The 20,777-nt window shown below is 38.8% G+C and overlaps 1 protein-coding gene across 1 annotated transcript; it reads left to right on the forward strand.

The window, feature by feature from the left end:
• The first annotated feature begins 2,639 nt into the window (after window positions 1-2,639).
• Window positions 2,640-20,453, forward strand: LOC121943289 (integrin-linked protein kinase). The gene is made up of 13 exons (XM_042486786.1): window positions 2,640-2,727; window positions 4,817-5,078; window positions 13,396-13,561; window positions 15,302-15,397; window positions 15,497-15,593; window positions 15,701-15,784; window positions 15,998-16,083; window positions 16,189-16,298; window positions 16,522-16,649; window positions 16,854-16,975; window positions 17,991-18,090; window positions 18,675-18,805; window positions 18,936-20,453. Exons 2-13 carry the CDS (start codon window positions 4,990-4,992, stop codon window positions 19,083-19,085), a joined length of 1,359 nt encoding a protein of 452 aa, XP_042342720.1. The 5' UTR covers window positions 2,640-2,727; window positions 4,817-4,989; the 3' UTR covers window positions 19,086-20,453.
• Window positions 20,454-20,777: the final 324 nt, after the last annotated feature.

Here is a 20,777-nt window from a genome sequence, read left to right on the forward strand (position 1 = left end):
TCTGTTGCATCTGCTTGCTTTCGTTTTTTCCTCCTTTTCTTCTTTCTCTTGCTGTGTGATGGGACGACCTCTGCCTCGCTGTCACTGTCCTGCTGATGGTCGTTCCACTCTGGTACTGAGCCCAGTGTCTGCAGCGTCCGCAGCAGGCTCTTCTTCCCAACAGCCTTGAACTGATCAGAGATACAGTCAGAATATACACTCAGTCTTAACATAAGTATGAAGACTAATGGGCTGCTCAGTGAATACTGAAGATAAACAGAAAACTGTCCAAGACTGAGACAACGTGTAATTATAGAAAATCACAATTCTTTTGATCACCTTTATTGCTACAAACGGCTTTTCTGATTTTTAGTATTTTTTTAATTGTCTTTTATCAGGAAAAATAGGAGGTTTTACTTAAATATAACATTTGTTGTTGTTCATACTGCCTAATTTGTTCAGAAAATGAACAACAAAAGCTTTATGTATGTTGTGTGTAATGTATATATTTATAAAATCATGTATTAAATCCCCCGATTGTGCTCTGGCCATTTTTGCAACTCTGGTTGCAGAGTTATTGTAGTTAGCTATTTTTCATTAGTTTTTATTTTGTGTTGATTTAAAAAAAATAATAATAATTCAGTTTAATTTCAGTTAGTTTCCTCTGTGGGGCTTCTGTGTTTCAGTACTTCAGTCAAGATTTCCGAAGTTAAAATAGGTATTACAATACAAACATTTTAATGCAGACATCCCAGTCTCAATAAACTAATGCAACCAGTTTCCCTTTTATTTTAATACGTCTTGTGTTTACTTTTATTTCAGTAAAGTAAAATGTTTCTTTCACACCTAGGTTTGGTGTTAGTCAACCACAGTAACCCTCTTTTAGACAACCATCTTCTGTATTTAGACATACACAACTCAGAATACTAAACACTGCCTAGCCCTGATATCAGTACAACTTGCTAGCAGCAGATCACTAAACTGAATTTTTATTTACTTTGACATTTGTGCTGCTGTTCGCCTGCTGGGTGTTTCTGAGGACAGTTTTGCTCAGGACTTGAGCGTCTTGTTCGTCGCTCCAGTCTTCATCTTCATTAAACATGTCTCCCCGAGAACTGTAAAATACACACATACATGTAAATCACTGCTGGAGATGAGAAAAACTCCGCCAGTGTCATTTCTTCTTCATCGGCGCTAAACTCAGCTACTCACCGGTTTGTCTCTGAGGCAGAAACGAGTTGCTTTGCTTGTCAGTCCCCTTTTGCGTTGATGGCGGTGTTTCTAAAGTTTTTAATCCTTAATTAACATGTAACTACAATTAATAGCTGCAGAATTTCCGTGTCAAACGCGAAAACCACGTTGGGTTGTCTCATGTGGGTGAGGGAGGCAAAACAGAACTACAGGCGCGATTGGATGACGTAAACACACCAAAGGTGTATGGGACATGAAGTTCATTCGTGTTATGATAGAAACAAACTTTTTCACGGTTTGTGAGGTACAACATCAAACGCTTAAAAAAGTAAAATAAATAAAATAATGACAATAATGATAATAACAACAACAGAAAAAATAAATAAATAAATAAGTTAAAAATGAGAAAATAATGTAGAGGTTAGTAAAACTGTGAAACAGACTAAAACATCTAAATAAATAGTAAAAAGATAAAGTACAATGGAAGCTAAACTAAAAAAGGTAGGTCTTGACTTGATTATTATCATTATGTATTATTTTGATGCAAATATTCTGTATTTTGAATGTAGGATTTTTACTTATGTGACAGTATTACTACACTGTGGTCTTACTAGTTTTATTTAAGTAAAAGATCTCCCTTCATTGCACACACTGTAACATAATATTGGCTCTTAACCCTTTGAAACCTGGATTGATATCACTTTTCATGTGCTGCATTTGGACACCTTGTGAAAGCATTTTAACCTTTAACCTGATATAATTGGTTTAATTTCTTTCCAAAAAAGGCAATCAGCAACTCAGTATAAAACGTCCCGCAACTTGCAAGAAATCATTTTTTGACACTTTTTCAGTTAATCTCCAGTTTTGGGTTGTTTTTTTTATGTATGCATTTACTTTCTATTGGGGGGGGGGGTGCTTTTGGCCAATATCTTGCTGACATTTGGGTAATTCTCATTAGTTGCTCCTTCCATGTTTTTTGAAAGAAACCATGTAAATTTCTCCAGATTTTTTTTTTATCCTTATTTTTTATTTTACTTTTGCTCGTATTATCAAGTGGGTTTTAGCCATGTGAAGATGTAGTCTATGTATGCTATTCTGATCCTATCTTATTTTTACATGCAGGTTTTATTATCTCTTCATGGCTTCTATGTCTTTTCGTGTAAAGCACTCGCTGCATGTAATGTCTTTGTTGTAAAGCAAGTTGGACTCTGCCACACAGATAAGTTTTAATGTAGGACTTTTATTTGTGTGACAGTATTTCTACACTGTGACATTGCTATTTTTACATCAGTAAAAGATCTCCTGTCACTGCACACACTGTAACATAATGATGATGTCTCTTGCAAGTCTTTTATAATATCTATGACCTGAGGCTGTGAATATTTTGTCTGCTGCAGTTCTCCCTACAGCCTGTAGGGGGCGCGGCGCTCTCTTCCTCCTCTGGACGCTACCACGTACGGCGGCGCTGAGGGTGTGGACGTCCCACACATTCAATCTACAGGAGTCAACACAACGCTGCTAACAACTTCAACACACCACAACAGGCCAACATACCCGGTAGGTTCATCAAATAGGAGGCAAATTTCACATGGCTTTTGAATGTTTAAACTATCAACTATATAGTTTCGTGTTCTTCTCATTTCACGTCAGCGTGAAATGAGAGAAGCGGTCCGCGGCATCAGGACAGTTGGTTAGCTTGTTAGCCTGTGTTTCATTTTAACAACCAGAAGATGCTAGCTTATGTTTGAGCTAAGTTGATCACTTTTAGTTTAATCGGGAGTAATCGAAATAGGGTTGTACAGGCAGGAGCTGAGGGGTTAACCACCTAACTTTATAAGCTATTCCCCTGTGTTAGCGAGATAGCAGTATAGCTAGTCATGCTGCTGTAAGGCAGCAACGTTAGATTGCTAACGGTTAACTCAATACTGTGACATCAGGTTGTTACAATGTTTAGGTTAAAAACATGATAATCGCCACTTAATCACTAATTCAACCTGATTGTTATTCTGTGAGGCTGAAACAAAGCTACAGTTGTGTTATCATCTACCACACATTTTTAAATGGAAGTGCCTTGGCTTATTCTGGCATGTATGAGTGTGTCCTTTCATTCATGGTGACTGTAACTGGACGACAAAATTTGTGATCTCAGATATTTGCGAGCGTCATAGTGCCACATTTGTTTTCTCTGTCTCAATCTGTTGTCTTCAAGAAGGTCCTGTATGTAGGGACTGTTCTGTATTTATCAGAGAAGGGGGCTGGCTGGGGTGTGACTTTATTTGTTTTTACGCTGCCGCTGCTTTCCCCTTGTCTCTCCGAGTGACTCCAGAAAAATGCATGATCCTCCCTCCACCACAAATTAACTATTAGATTTAAAAACTTACCATTTGATGTTTGGAAGTTAAAAGCTGAAGACAAAATCCTGGAGTTGTTAAAAAGTCCCTGGTAAAACCCTCTAAAGACAAACTGTGATATGTGATATTGGACTGTATAGAACAAATTGATATTGAATTGAAGATACTATTTGTACAGCTGCACTGGTTTATGATTGGGCTGTAAAGCACTTAAGGTTGCCTTTTTGTATGAAATGTGCTTAAATTTTCCTTGCGTTGCTTTTCACTCTTGTCATGCATGTTGTTCATTTAGTCCAAACAGTTTATATTTGGCAATATTTAAATGTGTCGTGTAGCATGAAGTGATTTTGATGAAATATCACTAAATTTAAGCTCAGATTCGGGGTTTTTTTTCCAGACAGAAGCGTTCGTCCCACTAGTGTGTTCAAAGACTGTCGGAAATTTTACTATCTAGTGATAATATCTGTTTTTACAGTTTCTTGCTTTGCAGAATTATGTAATTTGGTGGATTTTTGTAAAATAAATACAAAATACAGTTTTTTAAAGTTGTATGCCTCTTCCCTGAGCCAAAGTTAAAGACATAAGTCCCTTCCCAGTGCTTAAAAATATTTGACATGCTCCCCCCTTTTTTGCACCACCCCTTCCCTTTGCATAAATAATGAACAGTCCCTTTTTTATTTAGCCTACGCATAATTTCCGTCATATTTCAGGCTGAGTGAAATATGAGAAGTACATCCTCCCTATATTCATTGTATTTTATTAAAATTAGAATTTAAGAAAGCTCACTGTGACATCTTCATATTGCTTGGTTTGTCTGCTCAATGATCCAAAACCCAAAGATCTTCAGTTAAGTGTAACATAAGACAGAGAAAAGCAGAACTGGAACCAGGCAGTGTTTGACATTTTTGCTTGATAAATGATATACCAATTGATCGATTAGCATAACAGTTGTAGATATGTTTTCTGTCCGTCAGTTAACTGATTATTGAAATATTAATTTCAGCACTGATTCTTTAAATATTAAGGAAGTACAGAATAAAGCATGGCACTGGGTAAACAAATGTATCTACTGTGGTGTACAGGGTACTAGTCACAACCGAGTGTTGTGAGTCACAGCATTAACTGCCACCCACTTTTATGGGTGGATAAGATTAGTCAACACTAGGTTGGTTGCTTGGCTGTCTTCTTTTTACGTTTGTACAACAGGATAATATTAGGGAGGATTTGTGATGAAGTTAAGCTGATTAAAAGAAGAGTTAACAGAGCAACTTCCCTTTTTGTGTCCTCCTTTTAAGGGTTGCTGGAGTGCTGTTGAGCCTCTCTGACTGAGTCCCTCATTATCCCAAATGAGGGACTGATGCTGGCCAGGACTCTGCTGAACCCCTCGGGTCACCTCTCTCATCTCTCCCAGTTCAGATCTGCATTTACTCCCAGGAGTGCGCCTTAAGAGGAGGATACACTAGCCACGATGGATGATATCTTCACGCAGTGCCGGGAAGGCAATGCTGTGGCCGTTCGCTTGTGGTTGGACAATACAGAGAACGACCTCAATCAAGGGTGAGCCAAAGTTTATTTATGTGTATATTTTTTGTCAGTTGGATTGTTAAAGTTATTCATAATTCACAAATAACCGCAGTCAGTGGCTAATCAAATAATAATTAAAAACAGGTTCCTGTTGTCATTAAAGATGTGTTTTAACTTGTCTGGGCGAAGGTATAATCACTTATAATGACTATTTAATAATGATATAACACTAACCATAGCCTAATTAGTTTGTTTTCTTTTAACCCTTTGAAACCGGAGCAAAGTCACTTGATTGCCTATTGCAAGGCAATAGCAATTAGAGAAGCATTTACTCAAAAATTAGCAAGAATTTAGTAAAAACGTAAAAGAAAACTACCGGAAAATTTGTTTTAATCAAAAGGAAAAGGAAAAGAAATAACTAACAACAAGGAAATTAGTTGGGCAGTGCTTAAAAATCCTAATAACTCTGTGACATCATTTTAAATATGTTACTTTTCTAAGTCTGCTAATTTCTTGCAATTCGTGGAACACTTCTTACCAAGTTGCACATTGCCTTTCTCCCCCATGTTTTTGAAAGAAATCGTACTAATGTGCTCAAGGTTTAAAGGTTTAAATACACGCGAAAAGGCGTCTGAAAGCAGCAAAAGAAAAGTGCCACGACATTAATTCATGAATTTTGTGATGCTAAACTTCTTAAATCATAATCTAAATGAAATATCAGCTACACTGCTGTGTCACTGCCTCATTTAAATGTTGCAGTCTTAAACCTAATTTCTAGAGCATGCTGAGAGCCCGCCTTTTCAGTCCCTGTCAAGATTGTGACCTCTGATTGAACCCATTTCCTTGTGGGCACATGTTTATGTCCAGAATGCCAGTAGAGTAATTCAGAGGCGTGATGTTGGACAGGAAACCCGCTGTGATGGCAGAGTTAATCCCGCTTGCAGTTCTTGCTGTAACTGGAATTTGTACTTTAAAGAACATTTTAGAAAAAAAAAGACTGGACAAGAATGCATAAAATACTACAGGCTTGTGTGACATTTGACATGTTTTTTATACAAATAGTGTGATAGTTACAGATCATCAGTCAGTCCTGAGCGCGTTCTGTATCCTCAGCTGACTTTGTAAAGAAAAACTTGGCAGAGCTTGCCAGTCAAGTAATGTTGACCACCCGGGAAGCTTCCCTTTTGGATTCCTCTGTCCCCTGATTTAGACTACCGGTATTTGTTTTCAGAGTAAACAAAGAGAGGATGAATAAATCCATTTAATCATGATGACTGTTTACCTTGGAGCGGCTCTTTTATTGTCTCTTTTACTGTCTTAGCACATTTCTGGTGAGGAGGTTGAACTCAACTCTGTTGCAAAGCTGGACATAAAAATGTTCAACCGGTAAAGTATTAGCCGACTAATTTTACATGTAACAATGGGGAGAAATTGATTCATGGTTATTCAAGAGGTGTGACTGAATATATCCAGAGGTAAACTAGTTAGTCCAGCTTCGTTATAATGCGATAAGACAAGCTTAAAAAACATTCAATTGTTTTGTTGCCTTCTAAGGCACGCAACATTTTAAATTTGGCTGGAAACAGTAAATGGTTGTCATTTGGTCAGTGTTGCATTTTCCTTGTTTTAAGGCATTTTTTGCAGTAAAGGTAAAAGAAGGATTTGTACCTTTTAAAATGTCCCGAAGTTAATTTTTAAAGTAAAATAATATGCAGGACATCAGCACACAAGATTCCAAATAGTCTTTTTAAGGGCACTTGTGTGGCCTTTTTTCCCCTTTGAACTGAACAATTTATGAAGAAATTAACCCTTTTGAAACCTGAGCAAATCGGCTTGATTACTTTAAAAAACAAAGGAAGAAAGCCACAAGTCACTTAACAACAAATGGCCCCAACATTAGCAAGAAATTAGTAAAAAACTACAATAAAAGTACCTGAAAATATTATCTAATATTTCCTGAGCTGAGTTTCGGGTCATTTGATTGTCACCTTTTACCATTTTTTTTGTATTCTGCAGGACATTTCTTTACTCATAATGTTTTTCTTCCCCATGTTTTCAAAAGGAATCAAATTTTCTCAGGTTTCTCGATTGAAATGCTTGTGAAAGGCATCTGAATGCAGCACAGGAAAACTGATGTCGATCCCGATGTGAAAGAATCAGTAGAGATGTATTCTCCCTTTTAATGTCTGAATTGCTTTTGTGTTTTCTCTGGGTTGTTTTTTTCCTTTTCACTGTTTAGTTAAATTGTATGATTGCATCAAGCCAATGTGGGTCCTTGCAGTCCCTACTTGTGACTCCTCCATTAGCTGATTACATGTCAAGTTCCCTTTTCCGGTCAATATATCTCCCCCAGTGGGTGAAACACATTTATTCTTTTCATTTCCCCACAGAACTTCAAATTCTTCCCTTCCTGTACTTCAGTAAACTCACTGTATCTCAGCCTATCAGATGCTCACGGTAATATTTTCTGTGTTCCTCGATGACAGTGTGTTTACATGGATGTAACTCCCAGACGCAGAGTAGTAGTGGAATGCTGAATCTCCTTACAAGGAGGCCTCGAGGGAAACATCTACCACCTACCAAAACTGAGAGAGAGGGGGAGGAGATTATTGTAATGGAGCAGGACTGGAAGAGTTATGTGTGACGAGACAGAGGATCTTTGTGTGTGTGTGTGTGTGTGTGTGTGTGTGTGTGTGTGTGTGTGTGTGTGTGAGAGAGCAAATGGTGAATTTTTCAGTAGAGAAATGCACAGTAAGTCATAGCAAAGCACCTCTCCTTCCCCTCCTCCACTTATGTGTTTCCGGTATTCGTCTCCCAGTGGTATTAGATAGCTGCAATCATTTCCTCTCAGCATTCCCTCAAAGTTTACAAAAGTTAATTGCAAAGTTTAAAACAAATTCTCCTAAATGTTTATGATATAGGCTTCCTCTGCAGTCTTCTTTGAGTATGTTTTACACTGCTTCTTTGCTGGTTGGTGCATAATGTTGGTACGAGGTATAGTTTTGTGTTAAAAATTAGCATAAAAGAATTTTGCATGTGAAAGTATGATTTAAAGTGTGTCTGTCAAAAAATGGAAGTGGGGTCAAAAGTTTAATATTTTCAACTGAAATATAATTGTGTACTAGAGGTATAAAGTAGTATGCAGGACCTCCGTATTGCAACGCAATTAAGTAAATGTAGCCAGTTATTGTGCAATAATTTTCCATATTACAGTGTTACAGTAAGATATTATCATGTTCTGGTCTTGTCAGACCCTCATCTCCATTTTTTTTGGAGTTTTATATCAACAAATTTGACTTAAGGGGGATCTGTTGTTTATAAATTTAAGGTATATTTAGATCTGAAACAATGAGTCAGTTTGTGTATTAGTCTAGGGTTGCCCCTGCCAATCACTTTCTTAAAAAATGGCTATAAAATGTCACATGAAAGAAAATGGTTGCTGGTGATATCAACTTATCATTTCATTTTAGCAGTTGATTAATCGTTCATGTTGCGTGTTCTAGCCTCTCAAATGTCCATACTTACATTATACATACATACATTTGTCTTACATTATAATAAATTGAATTGGTCTCTTTGGGTTTTAGACTGTTGCCAAAACAAACATCATCTAATTAAATAAATCTACCTTCTACCTTCTATCTCAGACTCTAATAAATTTTGACACTATTTTCAGAGTTTTGTAGAGCAGATGATTCATTTAAAAAATAGTTGGCTCGTTAATTGATATTGAAAATAAGAGTTGTGAGGCTTTGTGCCCAACCCAGTCCCCTGTGCTTCATTTGTGTTGTGTTTGGTCCCAGAGGACTGACTTCAGTGCTTCTGATATTTTTGGCCTATGAATGTGTAATTGTGGCCTTGATGGTTATCTGTAGTTAGCATCTTCAAAATGTTCATCCAAAGATGCCCTTTACATGTGTGAGAGCAAACACTTTGCTTTTTGCTTATGATTGTTACAGACCATTGGGCAGCACTTATTTATTTTAAAGGATTTCACCATGTTGTTAAGGTCGAAGCTTCTTGTTTGGGGAGGAAGTAGATTTACAGTGTGAATACTGATTTAAACCTCTCTGTTGGGGGCATGTTACCCTGCAGTGCGTACTGTTGCATGTAGAAGGTGGTCTAGACTCTCAAGGTTTGTTGGAGCAGGCAGTGATAATGTTAGAAGAAGCAGTGTTAGCAGTTTTTTGTGAACAAGCCAACACAAGGGTTATGGTGAAAATGATAATATCTTATAGCTCAATATTGAGATCACGCTTCATTCATTCATTCATTCATTCATTCATTCATTCATTCATTCAAAGCTTTATTTAAGACTATCAACTGAGGGAGACCCTCATTTTCAGGGGTGCCGAGCATGAACAAAGACTTAAAAAACAATCGACACGCAAACAAATAACAGTCCACTCTGCATATGTCAGTCACTTATTCTTACAGTCCTGATGGAAGAATTTACTTAAACAAAACCCCTTAAAGTACTTTAGGATCAGTCCCTGTTCATATTGTCTTTTCATATTGGGTATCTGATGACATCAAGTCTAATCTGATACCTTAACTTACTTAAATATTGATCAGGTATTGTTATGTATCCACTACTGTACTGTACAGCAGTATTTTATCCAGCATAAATTATTCATTGACCTTTCATGAGGTAACAGAATAAAAAATAGAAATTCCTCCAATGTAAAAGTGTTGCTGTTATATTAATTGGTTAGATGTTTGTGTGAATTCAGTTTTCTCTCGACTGAGGCTTGTTACATGACCTGGCGGGGATGTCTGGGCAGAGACGTACAGGGTACAGACAGGGGCTCTTCCTCTGGCTTTTCCGTCTGCCAAACTGAGCACTGTTGGCAGGTGGAAGTGCCTGAAATAAATTACCGCAGCCAGTGTGGAGGGGGTGAGCAGCAGAAAACCCTGGCACTCAAGTGCCTTGGGGCTGTGGGGATGAAGCTAGCTTAAAGGGAAAATCTATCCTATAAAAAGGGCATCTGAACAGAAATCCACACACAGACAGTGGAGGCCTGAGTGTCACTCGATGCACCAGTAGTACATTTTCAGCAGTTGTACGCTGGGCCTTTTTTTGTGTAATATAAATAATAAGCGCTAAATTACCAAAAGGGCGTTAGTGATGTTAGAAAAACAATTCAATAGACATATTAAAAAGGTTACATCATTTCTCAAGATATGAATATATAGGAAAAATAATCTTTTCAACAGATAATGCATCTAATAATTGATGATTAAAGTGCCCATTATTTTCTTCTTTAATCGATTGGTAGGTTTCTAAACTTCAGATTATGAATGAATGTACTTTATGAGTACAGAAATTAGTCAATGAAGCAATCGGTCAAACAAATTAAAATTAATCGCCAATTATTTTGATAATCGATTAACCATTTCAATAATTTTTCATGCAAGAATATCATAAATTAGCTGGTACCAGCCTCTTAAATGGGAGAATTTGTTGCTTTTCTTTGTCATTTATGAAATCTTGGGGTTTTGCACAGTTGGTGGGACTAAAGAAGCAAATGGAAGATTTCACTTTGAGCTCTGGGAAATTGTAATGGGCATTGTTTTGCTTTTTGTTTTTGAAAACTTGTAGACTAAACTATCATTTAATTAGTTGTTAAAATAATTGGCACAAAATTCCATCATGAAAATAATCTTTAGTTGCAGCCTGAATGTACACCAGAGTTTCCCTGAGTCCAATGTGACATCTTCAAACCGGGTATTTTGGCCTTCCAACACACCAGAACTAGTTCTAATATTTAAGATCGTCAGTTTACAAAGAAACAAAAGAAACGAAAGCATCAAATCCTCATATTGGAGGAGCTGCAGTTTTTGATTGAGTAAAGACAAACAGTTAAACAACTGTCAAAGTAGTCCATCTTACTTTTATGTTGACTAACTTATCAATAAAATGACCTTAAATACTGAATGTTAGATCGCACAGATAAACAAGATGGTCATTTCAAGTGTGCACTCTTTCTTTCATTTAGCATAGGCATTATCTTCATAACTGCTTTCTTACCCAAACAGACTCCAGCTTAACAGAGAAAACTCATACAATCGTAGAAGTGAGACTGTGGGAAGTTTTTCTCTCATAAATTTAGGCTAATTAGTTTTTAGGATTTGGCCTTTTGGTCTGAGAGGAAATTGCACACAGTACAGAGCTGGTGTGACTGCAGCGGGTCACCCAGATGCACAGATAGATGTGTGTTGTGGGACTGAGGGTCTCTGTGGGGCTGTTTTGAGCAGAGCTCTGCAGGATGTGTGAATACAAACCAGTGAATTGATGGTGCGGGGGGGGGCAGAGGGGCAGAGGGTCCACATTCCTGCAGATTCATAATACTCCCTTTAGTTTTCAGATCACGTTATTATGCTGTCTACCTACTCATTATTTCAGAGCAAGTGCATATCTTTATTATCTGGAGGATTGTGCAGTGTTTTGGCACAAACAACAAAGCCCACATGGAAACGTAAAGGGTACGGAAAGATGAATAACTCATCAGTACAGTCCAGCTGTTTCAGTGAAACTGAGAGGGAGAGGATGGATTTGACTCAGATGAGGGAAGACACTTTGTAACAGAGGAGGAGGTATTCACAACCAGACGCAGAGAGCAGAGACATGAAGAATGACACAATCACACACAGCAGCCTGAGTGTGTGCGAGTGCAGCTCTGCTGAAGGAAGTCTCACTGGGCCTTATAAGGACTGCAGTGAATGCTCAGCCTACTGTTTTCTTTATTTCCCTGTCTTTTCCTGATTGACTGTCTATCACTCAGCTTTTACTGTGCCTTAATCTCTCAGTCTTTATCCCCCTTTCTCTGAGAAGTTGACCATCAGTCAGTCTGTCATGTTATCAAGGTCACTCTCCTACATGTGTCGCTGCCAGTGTCACTGAGACAAAGAGAAAGGCCTTTTAGCTGAGTTGCATCAACTTCCTTTTTCTGAGGAATATGACAGAAGTGCAAATAAACAAATTCCTCATTATGTGCTCTAAAACATATATGCGGTAGTTTCTAATAAATACACTCAATCACCACTTTATTTGATACAGCAAGCTAAAGCAAATACAGTCTAATACAATCCTACAGAAAATTCTACCTTTGTTAGAATTTAGTTACCAGTTTGCATTGAACCTATTGTAGAGAGGTGTTCAGCCTTGTGATATTTTTAGTGGTTGTATTTTGCAGTACCGTTAAATATATAGTGTACTGTTATAAATGTAAATGGGGTGGAGACCTAATGAAGGCAGGATGTATTGCAGGACTGCTGTATTAGCTGCCACTTTATTAGGTACCTCTAATGCAGTTCGAGTGTATTTTTTGTTTTTCGTTTTCGTTTTATAAACTGAGGCATTCTTAAAGGGACTCAGTCTGTATACCAGTGATGCCTGGGTCTGTGTTTTTTTAAAACCTGCACAATCCCGGCACGTTATGAGAGCCAATTTTCCTCTACCAGACCTGTAAATGTTAGAGAATGTAATGACTCGGACCCCACCTGCAAATCAGAGCTGAACGTTTCTGTTAATGACCATCGCTAATAACAGCCCACGTGCTGTTGTATATAGTGTCATTTCATGTAAATATCACAAAATGAAAAGTGTTTTTTTTTTCTTTTTCAAGAGTACAAACATAGCTAATATTCTATGTGGTTTGTTTACATGAGCTCACAGCTGCAACGTAAAGTGGTTTGTTTGCATGCTGTAAAAGAAGTACTTATTTAACAGAGAGATCCTTGACTGGTGTTAAGACATGGTGTTGTGTAGCTGGTTGTGTTGGAAAGATTCAGAGAGAGAGGGAGAAAGAAGGTGGAAGGTGGGCTGTTGCACAATGTTTCTGTGTGTTATTAGTAACTTACTCAACCCTGCTTTGTCACTAAACGACCCACCCACCGGAAACCTGCAATATTTTTTAACAAGCTTATCCAAACTGCCTAACCAGGCTAACTGCGCATCACTGTATACAATACATGAGGCCAAAGCAAAATAGCTCATTAAACTAATATATTTTATTTAATTTTGACTGCCAAGTTTTACTCTGGATTGCACACTTGTTGTCCTTTTTTTGAAAAATGATATTTTCACTGTCAAAGCAAAACACATATGCTCTAAAATACATTCCCAGTCTGGTATACTTGGCCATGTGCCAGTCATACCACACAGTTGTTTGTTTGAGAAAAACTTAACGTGGATAGCAGTGGGACTGAAGTTGCTTGTATAGTTTTTTCACCCTCAGGTTATATTTAGAATAACTGCAGGACAGGCAGGAAACATTTCTTAGTCCTTGCTGTGCTGAAGATTATTGTGAAACCTGCTCTGAATATCAATTCTTCTCTCTCGCTGTAGAGATGACCACGGCTTCAGCCCTCTCCACTGGGCGTGCAGGGAGGGCCGCTCCAGCGTGGTGGACATGCTTATCATGAGAGGAGCACGCATTAACGTCATGAATCGTGGGGATGACACGCCTCTGCACCTGGCCTCCAGCCATGGACATCGCGACATTGTGGGAAAGGTAGAGTCCAAGTAAACACTGTGGCATACATACAGTGATGCTTGAAAAGGTTCCTTCCTGGTTCCTTTTGTCATCCTGTAACTCTACTGTAATGTGGTGACTATCACAATATGAGTTACCTCCCTCACATCACAACACGACTCACTCTCTCTCTCTCTCTCTCTATGGTATGTAAGAATAAAGCATAAGCTGAAACTGACACTGATCTCTCCTAAGCACACAGGTGTTAAAATCTCTTGCTTCACAAACACAAGATATTATGAAACCTAAAATGATGTCATATAAACAGCAATTACAGTTACATGGTCTTGTCTGTTCTTGCACATCCACCATCAGCAATTTTAAACTGATGTGAGAGGCTTGGCAATTTGTGTCGAGGGAAAACTTAATGTTTCAATGGCTGCAGGTATGATTATTAAACCTGTTTACAATACATATTAAGGGTAGAACAAGCAATTTATGGTGTTTCAGTAATTATTTATTATGCCTTTATTTATTCAAGTGTTGCACATTTTTAAAAAATATCTTTAAAGTCGTAGATAGTAAAACAAATCAGCTGTTGACTGTATCTGTAACCCTTTTTACACAAAGATTGCGCTATAGAGCTGCTATGAAGTCCCGTCTTTATGCCCCCTTTGCAGTTTTACACAGAACCAAACATCAGTGGAATCATGCTGCTCTAGGGTGTGAGTTTAGATAGCATGCCGGCATTGTGGAAGCAAAAGAGGTGTGATGGGCATGACGTTTCACACAACAGTGTCAGCTTCTAGTATGACATATAACATATGCATTAGCAGTAGCAATAACGATCATTTACCGCCCCTGTTATATGGCGACTGATCTCAACTTTTATTTATAGGGTAAGAAGCTCCTGGACCACGAGTGTTTTTCCCGATTTGCTGACATTTTTGACTGCTGTTCTTTTTTGGTTTAGCTGCTACTGCTAGCAGCTACTTTTAAAATCTTCCATCTATCGGTCACACGCACAACACACCGTAAAAACCTCACAACCATCCCGCCCATAATCTTGTCTTGTCCTCTTACACAGACACAGTTTTGGCTCTGTTTCTACCTCCTGTGCTGGCTGAAAGGCAAGACAACTCTGTGTCTCTTTTTTGTGTCCCTTTTATACAGAATGTCGAGGCATAATGTTCTGATATTCATGCCATCATCAGGCAGTGTAAAAGTGGCTTATGATAGATGGACATTTTGTGGCCATTTTTTATTCACAAAATAAGTTCAAATAATTGACCGTTTAAAAACACAACTTGTGCACAATCAGTAGCTGCAATTCAGCCAGCAATACGGGGTTACATCGACTGTGTCTGCACAAGCAGACACAGTCAAAAGTTTTTTTCAAGTCAAAGTTTTTTTTTTTTCTAACAGCAGATTTGGTTGTCAAAATAGATCTCTTTAGAAACTCTTTTGACATATTATTTGTGATTGAATTAATATTTGTTTAAAGACATTGACTTCAGTTTCTGAAATAATCCGAGGATGCCTTGTATTGAAGTGTTTCATATGCCATCATGTTAGGCCTCTGCTCCAAGGTGTCTGATTTAGAATTGCTGCCAGGCAGCTATTGAGTTTAATGTTAGACATGTCTCAATACCTCTGGTATGTGTCCACAGGCAAGACGAACTTCCAGGATTCCACGAACACTCATCCCTGTGTACAGCCCAAACAAGATCTGACCAGCCTTGTTTTGCACATAATCCTTTGTTTCTGCTCCTCTTTCAGCTGATTCAGTGCAAAGCAGACACGAATGCAGCCAACGAGCACGGGAACACACCACTGCATTATGCCTGCTTCTGGGGCCAAGATCAAGTGGCTGAGGTTAGTGCTCCCCCTGGTGGTATTAAAGCTGAGACTCATCTGTTTTTATGTGTAGTTGCCAGTAAAATGTCGCTGACACCAGTCTGTCCTACACCTCAGGACCTCGTGACAAATGGGGCTCAGGTCAGCATCTGTAACAAATATGGGGAGACTCCCCTGGACAAAGCCAAACCTCATCTGCGGGAACTCCTCAGAGGTACCCTGACTCCCCATTATCACTTACCTCCTTCCAGAAAGTTCAAATGCATTTTTTATTATATTTGTGTTAAATTTTTTCACTGCAAATATCCCTCCATCACACAGAAAAAGCAGAGAAAATGGGACAGAACTTGACTAAAATTCCCTTCAAGGACACATTCTGGAAAGGCACCACCAGAACTCGACCCCGTGAGTCCCACACATAAACCAGTTTATTAGCCGACCAGTTTCCATCAGTCGGTTTGTTCAGAGTGCTGCATAAAAGGGAAAAATGTTCCTTGCTGGCCTTATAGCCAATCCTACTGTGGTGAAATTTCCAACATTTTTTCGTCTGAACAGTGTTGTGCGAAATTTGACATGAAAAATCGGGCTTTTGTCTGAACTTCATCTTGTGTTTTTTAGGTAATGGCACATTGAACAAACATGCAGGCATTGACTACAAGCAGCTCTCTCTCGTGGCTAAAATAAATGAGAACCAGTCTGGAGAGGTACTTTTGAACTTATTTTTACCACACTCAGTGGTCATGCAGAACTGCTGATGATCAGTTTCATGCCATTCACGTCTGTTTTTTGTCTCTAATGCTTGTCTGCAGCTGTGGCAAGGTCGCTGGCAAGGTAATGAGATTGTTGTTAAGGTGCTAAAAGTTCGTGACTGGACCACAAGGAAAAGCAGAGACTTCAGTGAGGAATATCCCAAACTCAGGTTATTATTTAGTCGGGACTTTTATACTCTCTCTGTGTCCTGTGCTGTTATGAACACTCATTGTTTGTTTGCATTGAACCAAACTTTATGTCTGTTTTTTTTGGAGGTGTTGCATCTCACACTAGCCGTCTGTTTATGTCAAATCCTCTTTGGGTTCCCCTCTTTTTGTATATCTGTCTGTCTGTCTCTCTCCCCTGTCCCTCCCTCTTGGGCTCCATCCCAGGATATTTTCCCACCCGAATGTCCTACCCATGTTGGGAGCATGTCAGTCTCCTCCCGCCCCTCACCCTATCATCATCACACACTGGATGCCTTATGGCTCTCTCTACAACGTTCTGCATGAAGGCACCAGTGAGTACTTCTACTCTGGTCACAAAGCCCGCACTTGTCACCGTTTTTGGTGGTTTGAGGGATTTGTGATTTATTGCACTTATACATTTGTCATTATGTTGCCATCACTTATTGGTACACTAGCAATTTCACTGTCATCTTGTTATATGGTGATAGTAAGGTTGGCTTAAACCTGTTATGATTTGTCACTTTTTCTGCTGTCAGACTTTGTGGTGGACCAGACGCAGGCGGTGAAGTTTGCACTGGACATTGCTTGTGGAATGGCCTTCTTACACACACTTGAACCCATGATCCCGCGCCACTATCTCAACAGCAAAAGTGTTATGGTAAGAAAACAATGAGGTTTCAGCATAACTGTTAAATCATAAATGTATGAACTAGAACTATGCCTCCTGAAAATCAGGTTCCGATTACCATTCAAAGCTAAGTCATGGTAGGTAGAGTGTAAAGTGTGGCGACTGTGAGGGAGGTCATAATATTGTGTCTTTGAAAGGAGGCAGTGCTGGAGACAGCAACGGTCTGTGTGGCCTTTATAATGATTATGATTATACTTTATTTGTCCCCAAAGGGAAATTTGACTTGGGCACAGTGCTGCTTGCTTTTAGATGAAACCCAACGTGGACGGAGACGTCTTTTCACTGAAATAGTAATTCATTTCGTTTCGCCATTTTTAAAAGTCTTTGTCATCTCCTACGGCTGTATTTCGCTTGAACTACACGACACTGCTCCCATGATCAGTAGTGGCTCTGCTCTTTCTTTTTTCTTTTTTTTTTTTTGCTGTTGTTGTCAATCAGTGCGCCGTGTACCTCTTGGGACATTTTGGTCTTCAGATTTAGCTGTCAAGTGAGCGCTCCTCACTTTCACCCTGCCCTCTAGTACAGGTAACTGCCTGGAGCAACAGTGGCTTTGCTCGGTCAGGCTCAGAGATAACGTCATCTTTTTAGTAGTCGGAAATTTACAACTCACAGCAGCTTAATAGCAAAAAAGTCTCTGACTTTTGTTTGATATCTAGTGTTGGTAAAATACTGTTGCACATTACCGATCCATCCTTAGCATAGTTAACATGTCTACTAAATTACATGAATGTCACTGACACCTTGAACGTCAAACTCTAAAGCTCCTTATAAAAAAACTAATTTTTAAAAAATATTTGTACTGAACTACCAAATCTGATTCATCGCACATAACTCTAAAAAGGGTACAGCCCTAGTATCAACTGACCTATCAAAGAAAACTGTGTTGCCTAAAAAAAACCCAAAAAAACATAAAACTGAAGAAGAAGGAAATGTCATCTGTCACACTTTAAAGTGACATCTCAGTCTGTGCTCCTTGTTTCCACAGATAGATGAAGACATGACAGCCAGGATCAGCATGGCAGATGTCAAGTTCTCCTTCCAGTGTCCTGGCAGGATGTACTCGCCTGCATGGGTAGCCCCCGAGGGTAAGCATCATTCTTACAGCATAGATCCAAAGTGACAGCTGAAGCCACACAAGCTCGAGCGTGAATGATGGATGCAGGGAACTCCAGACTGTCAATGTAATGCAGCTGATTTCCCCCTGAGATACAGTGAAATCCAAACATAAACGTATCACAGAGCGTGAAAATAACCAGGGAACATCTGCAGCAGTGACTCACACAGTTGCAGCAATTCACAGAAAGGGTTTAACATGTACAGAACAGTGTATGGAGCATGATGGCCGTGACTGAATGTGATACAGGACACTTGTTACCATAGAAACAGCCTCCATACAGTCTACCTATAATGGGCAGTCAGCCATAAAATTGAGAGCACAGAGAGCATTGCTGTGGATAAGGCAAAAATGTACATTTCTGGCTAAGGTGAAGAATTTCAACAGGCCTTATCTTCTTTGTGCGTCTTAAATTTGAAATTGCCACAAAACAGTTAATCTAATTTCATTCATCCATCTTTCTGTTTGTCAAAGGTAAAGGGAGGCAGTGCCCGTAGTGTCGCTCAGTGTGTTTGCTCTGTATAACCTTCACTTGTTGCCCTTTGTGATTTCCAGCCCTGCAAAAGAAGCCAGAAGAGATCAACCGTCGATCAGCAGACATGTGGAGCTTTGCCATTCTGCTGTGGGAGCTGGTGACCAGGGAAGTGCCGTACGCAGACCTCTCCAACATGGAAATTGGCATGAAGGTTAGCAGAGCTATCTTTTGCTCATTCCATGACCAGCTGAGAATCAAATACTTGCAGGCAAAATAAACTATTACTTTAAATGCATGCAAAAATATCTTGCTACAGTGACAAAATCTGTTTTGGCTCTCAGGTGGCCTTGGAGGGTTTGAGGCCCACTATCCCTCCTGGAATCTCACCCCACATTTGCAAGCTCATGAAGATATGCATGAACGAAGACCCGGCAAAGAGGCCTAAGTTTGACATGATTGTGCCAATTCTGGAAAAAATGCAAGACAAGTGAAAAACCTCTTCTGCCTTTCTGTGCTGAACCGTTATATTAGGGGATATCTTACCCCAAATATCACTCTGATATGGTGGTGTGGTGCTTACCAGTATTGCCTTAAACTCTTATCTCCTGCTGCATTCAACGCCACTGTAGCTTCTGATATGACTTCAGCAGAAGTCACTTCTTTTATGTTTTTTTTTAAATGTGATATTAAGTTTTAATTGGTGTCATCTTTGTCAGTGATGCTGTCTTTGCAGAAGCATAATATCGACTGTTGATCTTCTAAACTTTAATCATGTGGAATGAGTACAATCTTCAATCTTGTAGACTGAATAACCTGTGGAGGTCAGCATAACAGTCTGCTGCATTGCTTTAGTGGATTTAAGGCCTTATTTTTCTTATCTGGAGTGGGCTCACTATTAAAAAGTTCCTCCGTAATTGTGGCTGGTAATAAAACAAATAGCAAATTAATTCGAGCTTGTCTTGTGGGAAAACGTTAATGTTTTTTGTAACAAACTGTACGCATCTGGGCAAGCATGACAAATGTCTAAAACAAAGCATTTAAAAAACATGTAAGAAATGTAAGTGAATGATGTAAATGTATATGAATGAGTGATGCCTGTGAGAGTACCTTGAAGTGTTGTACCATTCAGCTCGGCTGTGTAGTGATGTGTATAGCTATTGACTTGTGTCCTTTACAACATGCTGACAATGATGTAAAACTGGTCATACAAACTTCATTTTATGATGCAACAAATGTCAGTTAATCATTGCAATTTTGGGAAGATTGATTTCAAAATGCATTGCAAGATTGCTGGTTTTCTCTTTGATTTTTTCATTATTTTCCCTTCAAAAGCTTATAACAATTCAATTAGTTATACTAATGAACAAAGTTGGTGTCTGTTTTCAAGAATGTCAGTAATTGCGCTTAACTCAAGTGTTTATTTCATGCAGAATACTGGCAATCTATGTAATCTTTTCGTTGCAGTGTTAGGAATGAACGCTGCAACCCAGCCTGTAATTTATTCATGGATATCGTAGGTACAGTAGTTAAAATTATTATTATTATTGCCTTTCCTCACAATTTACATCACATCAGAAACAGCTGCCAACAGAAGGTGACTGGCACATTAAGGGGTGGTGTTCATGTCTTGCAAACGGACATATTGTTTTCTCGCTTATTTTTATTACTTCGGTCCTCGAGATTACTGCTGACTTTGTATCGATCTCATGGGTGTTTTTTCTAACTGCATCCTCTCTGTGCCTCCACCAGCTTGCTTTTTGTGCCGAATCACAGGTTGAAGCCAAAATCAAGAATGACTTATACAAATGTATGTATTTATATATAAGTATATTAAAAAGGAAAACTATGGGCAACTTGAAGGTGTGAATTTATTATTTATTTGGTGTTATTGGGAAGTGTACATTTTCCAAAGTAATATTTCAATGAGATGTCAGTACAATGATATTTACATGCTGATATTTAGCTAAATGTGGAATAGTGCTTATGTGATCATTTTGTAGGACTGAGTCTCTTCATATAGGCATAAATGATTAATGCAAAAGAATATGTAATAATATATTAGAGACTGTTGATTATTTATAAGGGGGGGCAAAAGGGTGAGGCCTGTCAAATACTTTTTAAGCATTTAGGAGGGACTTAGTTTATTTTGGCTTTGAGAAGGGGCATACAACTTTAAATGGCTT

Source organism: Plectropomus leopardus, chromosome 5 (assembly GCF_008729295.1).
Source record: "Plectropomus leopardus isolate mb chromosome 5, YSFRI_Pleo_2.0, whole genome shotgun sequence".
Taxonomy (NCBI): Eukaryota; Metazoa; Chordata; class Actinopteri; order Perciformes; family Serranidae; genus Plectropomus; species Plectropomus leopardus.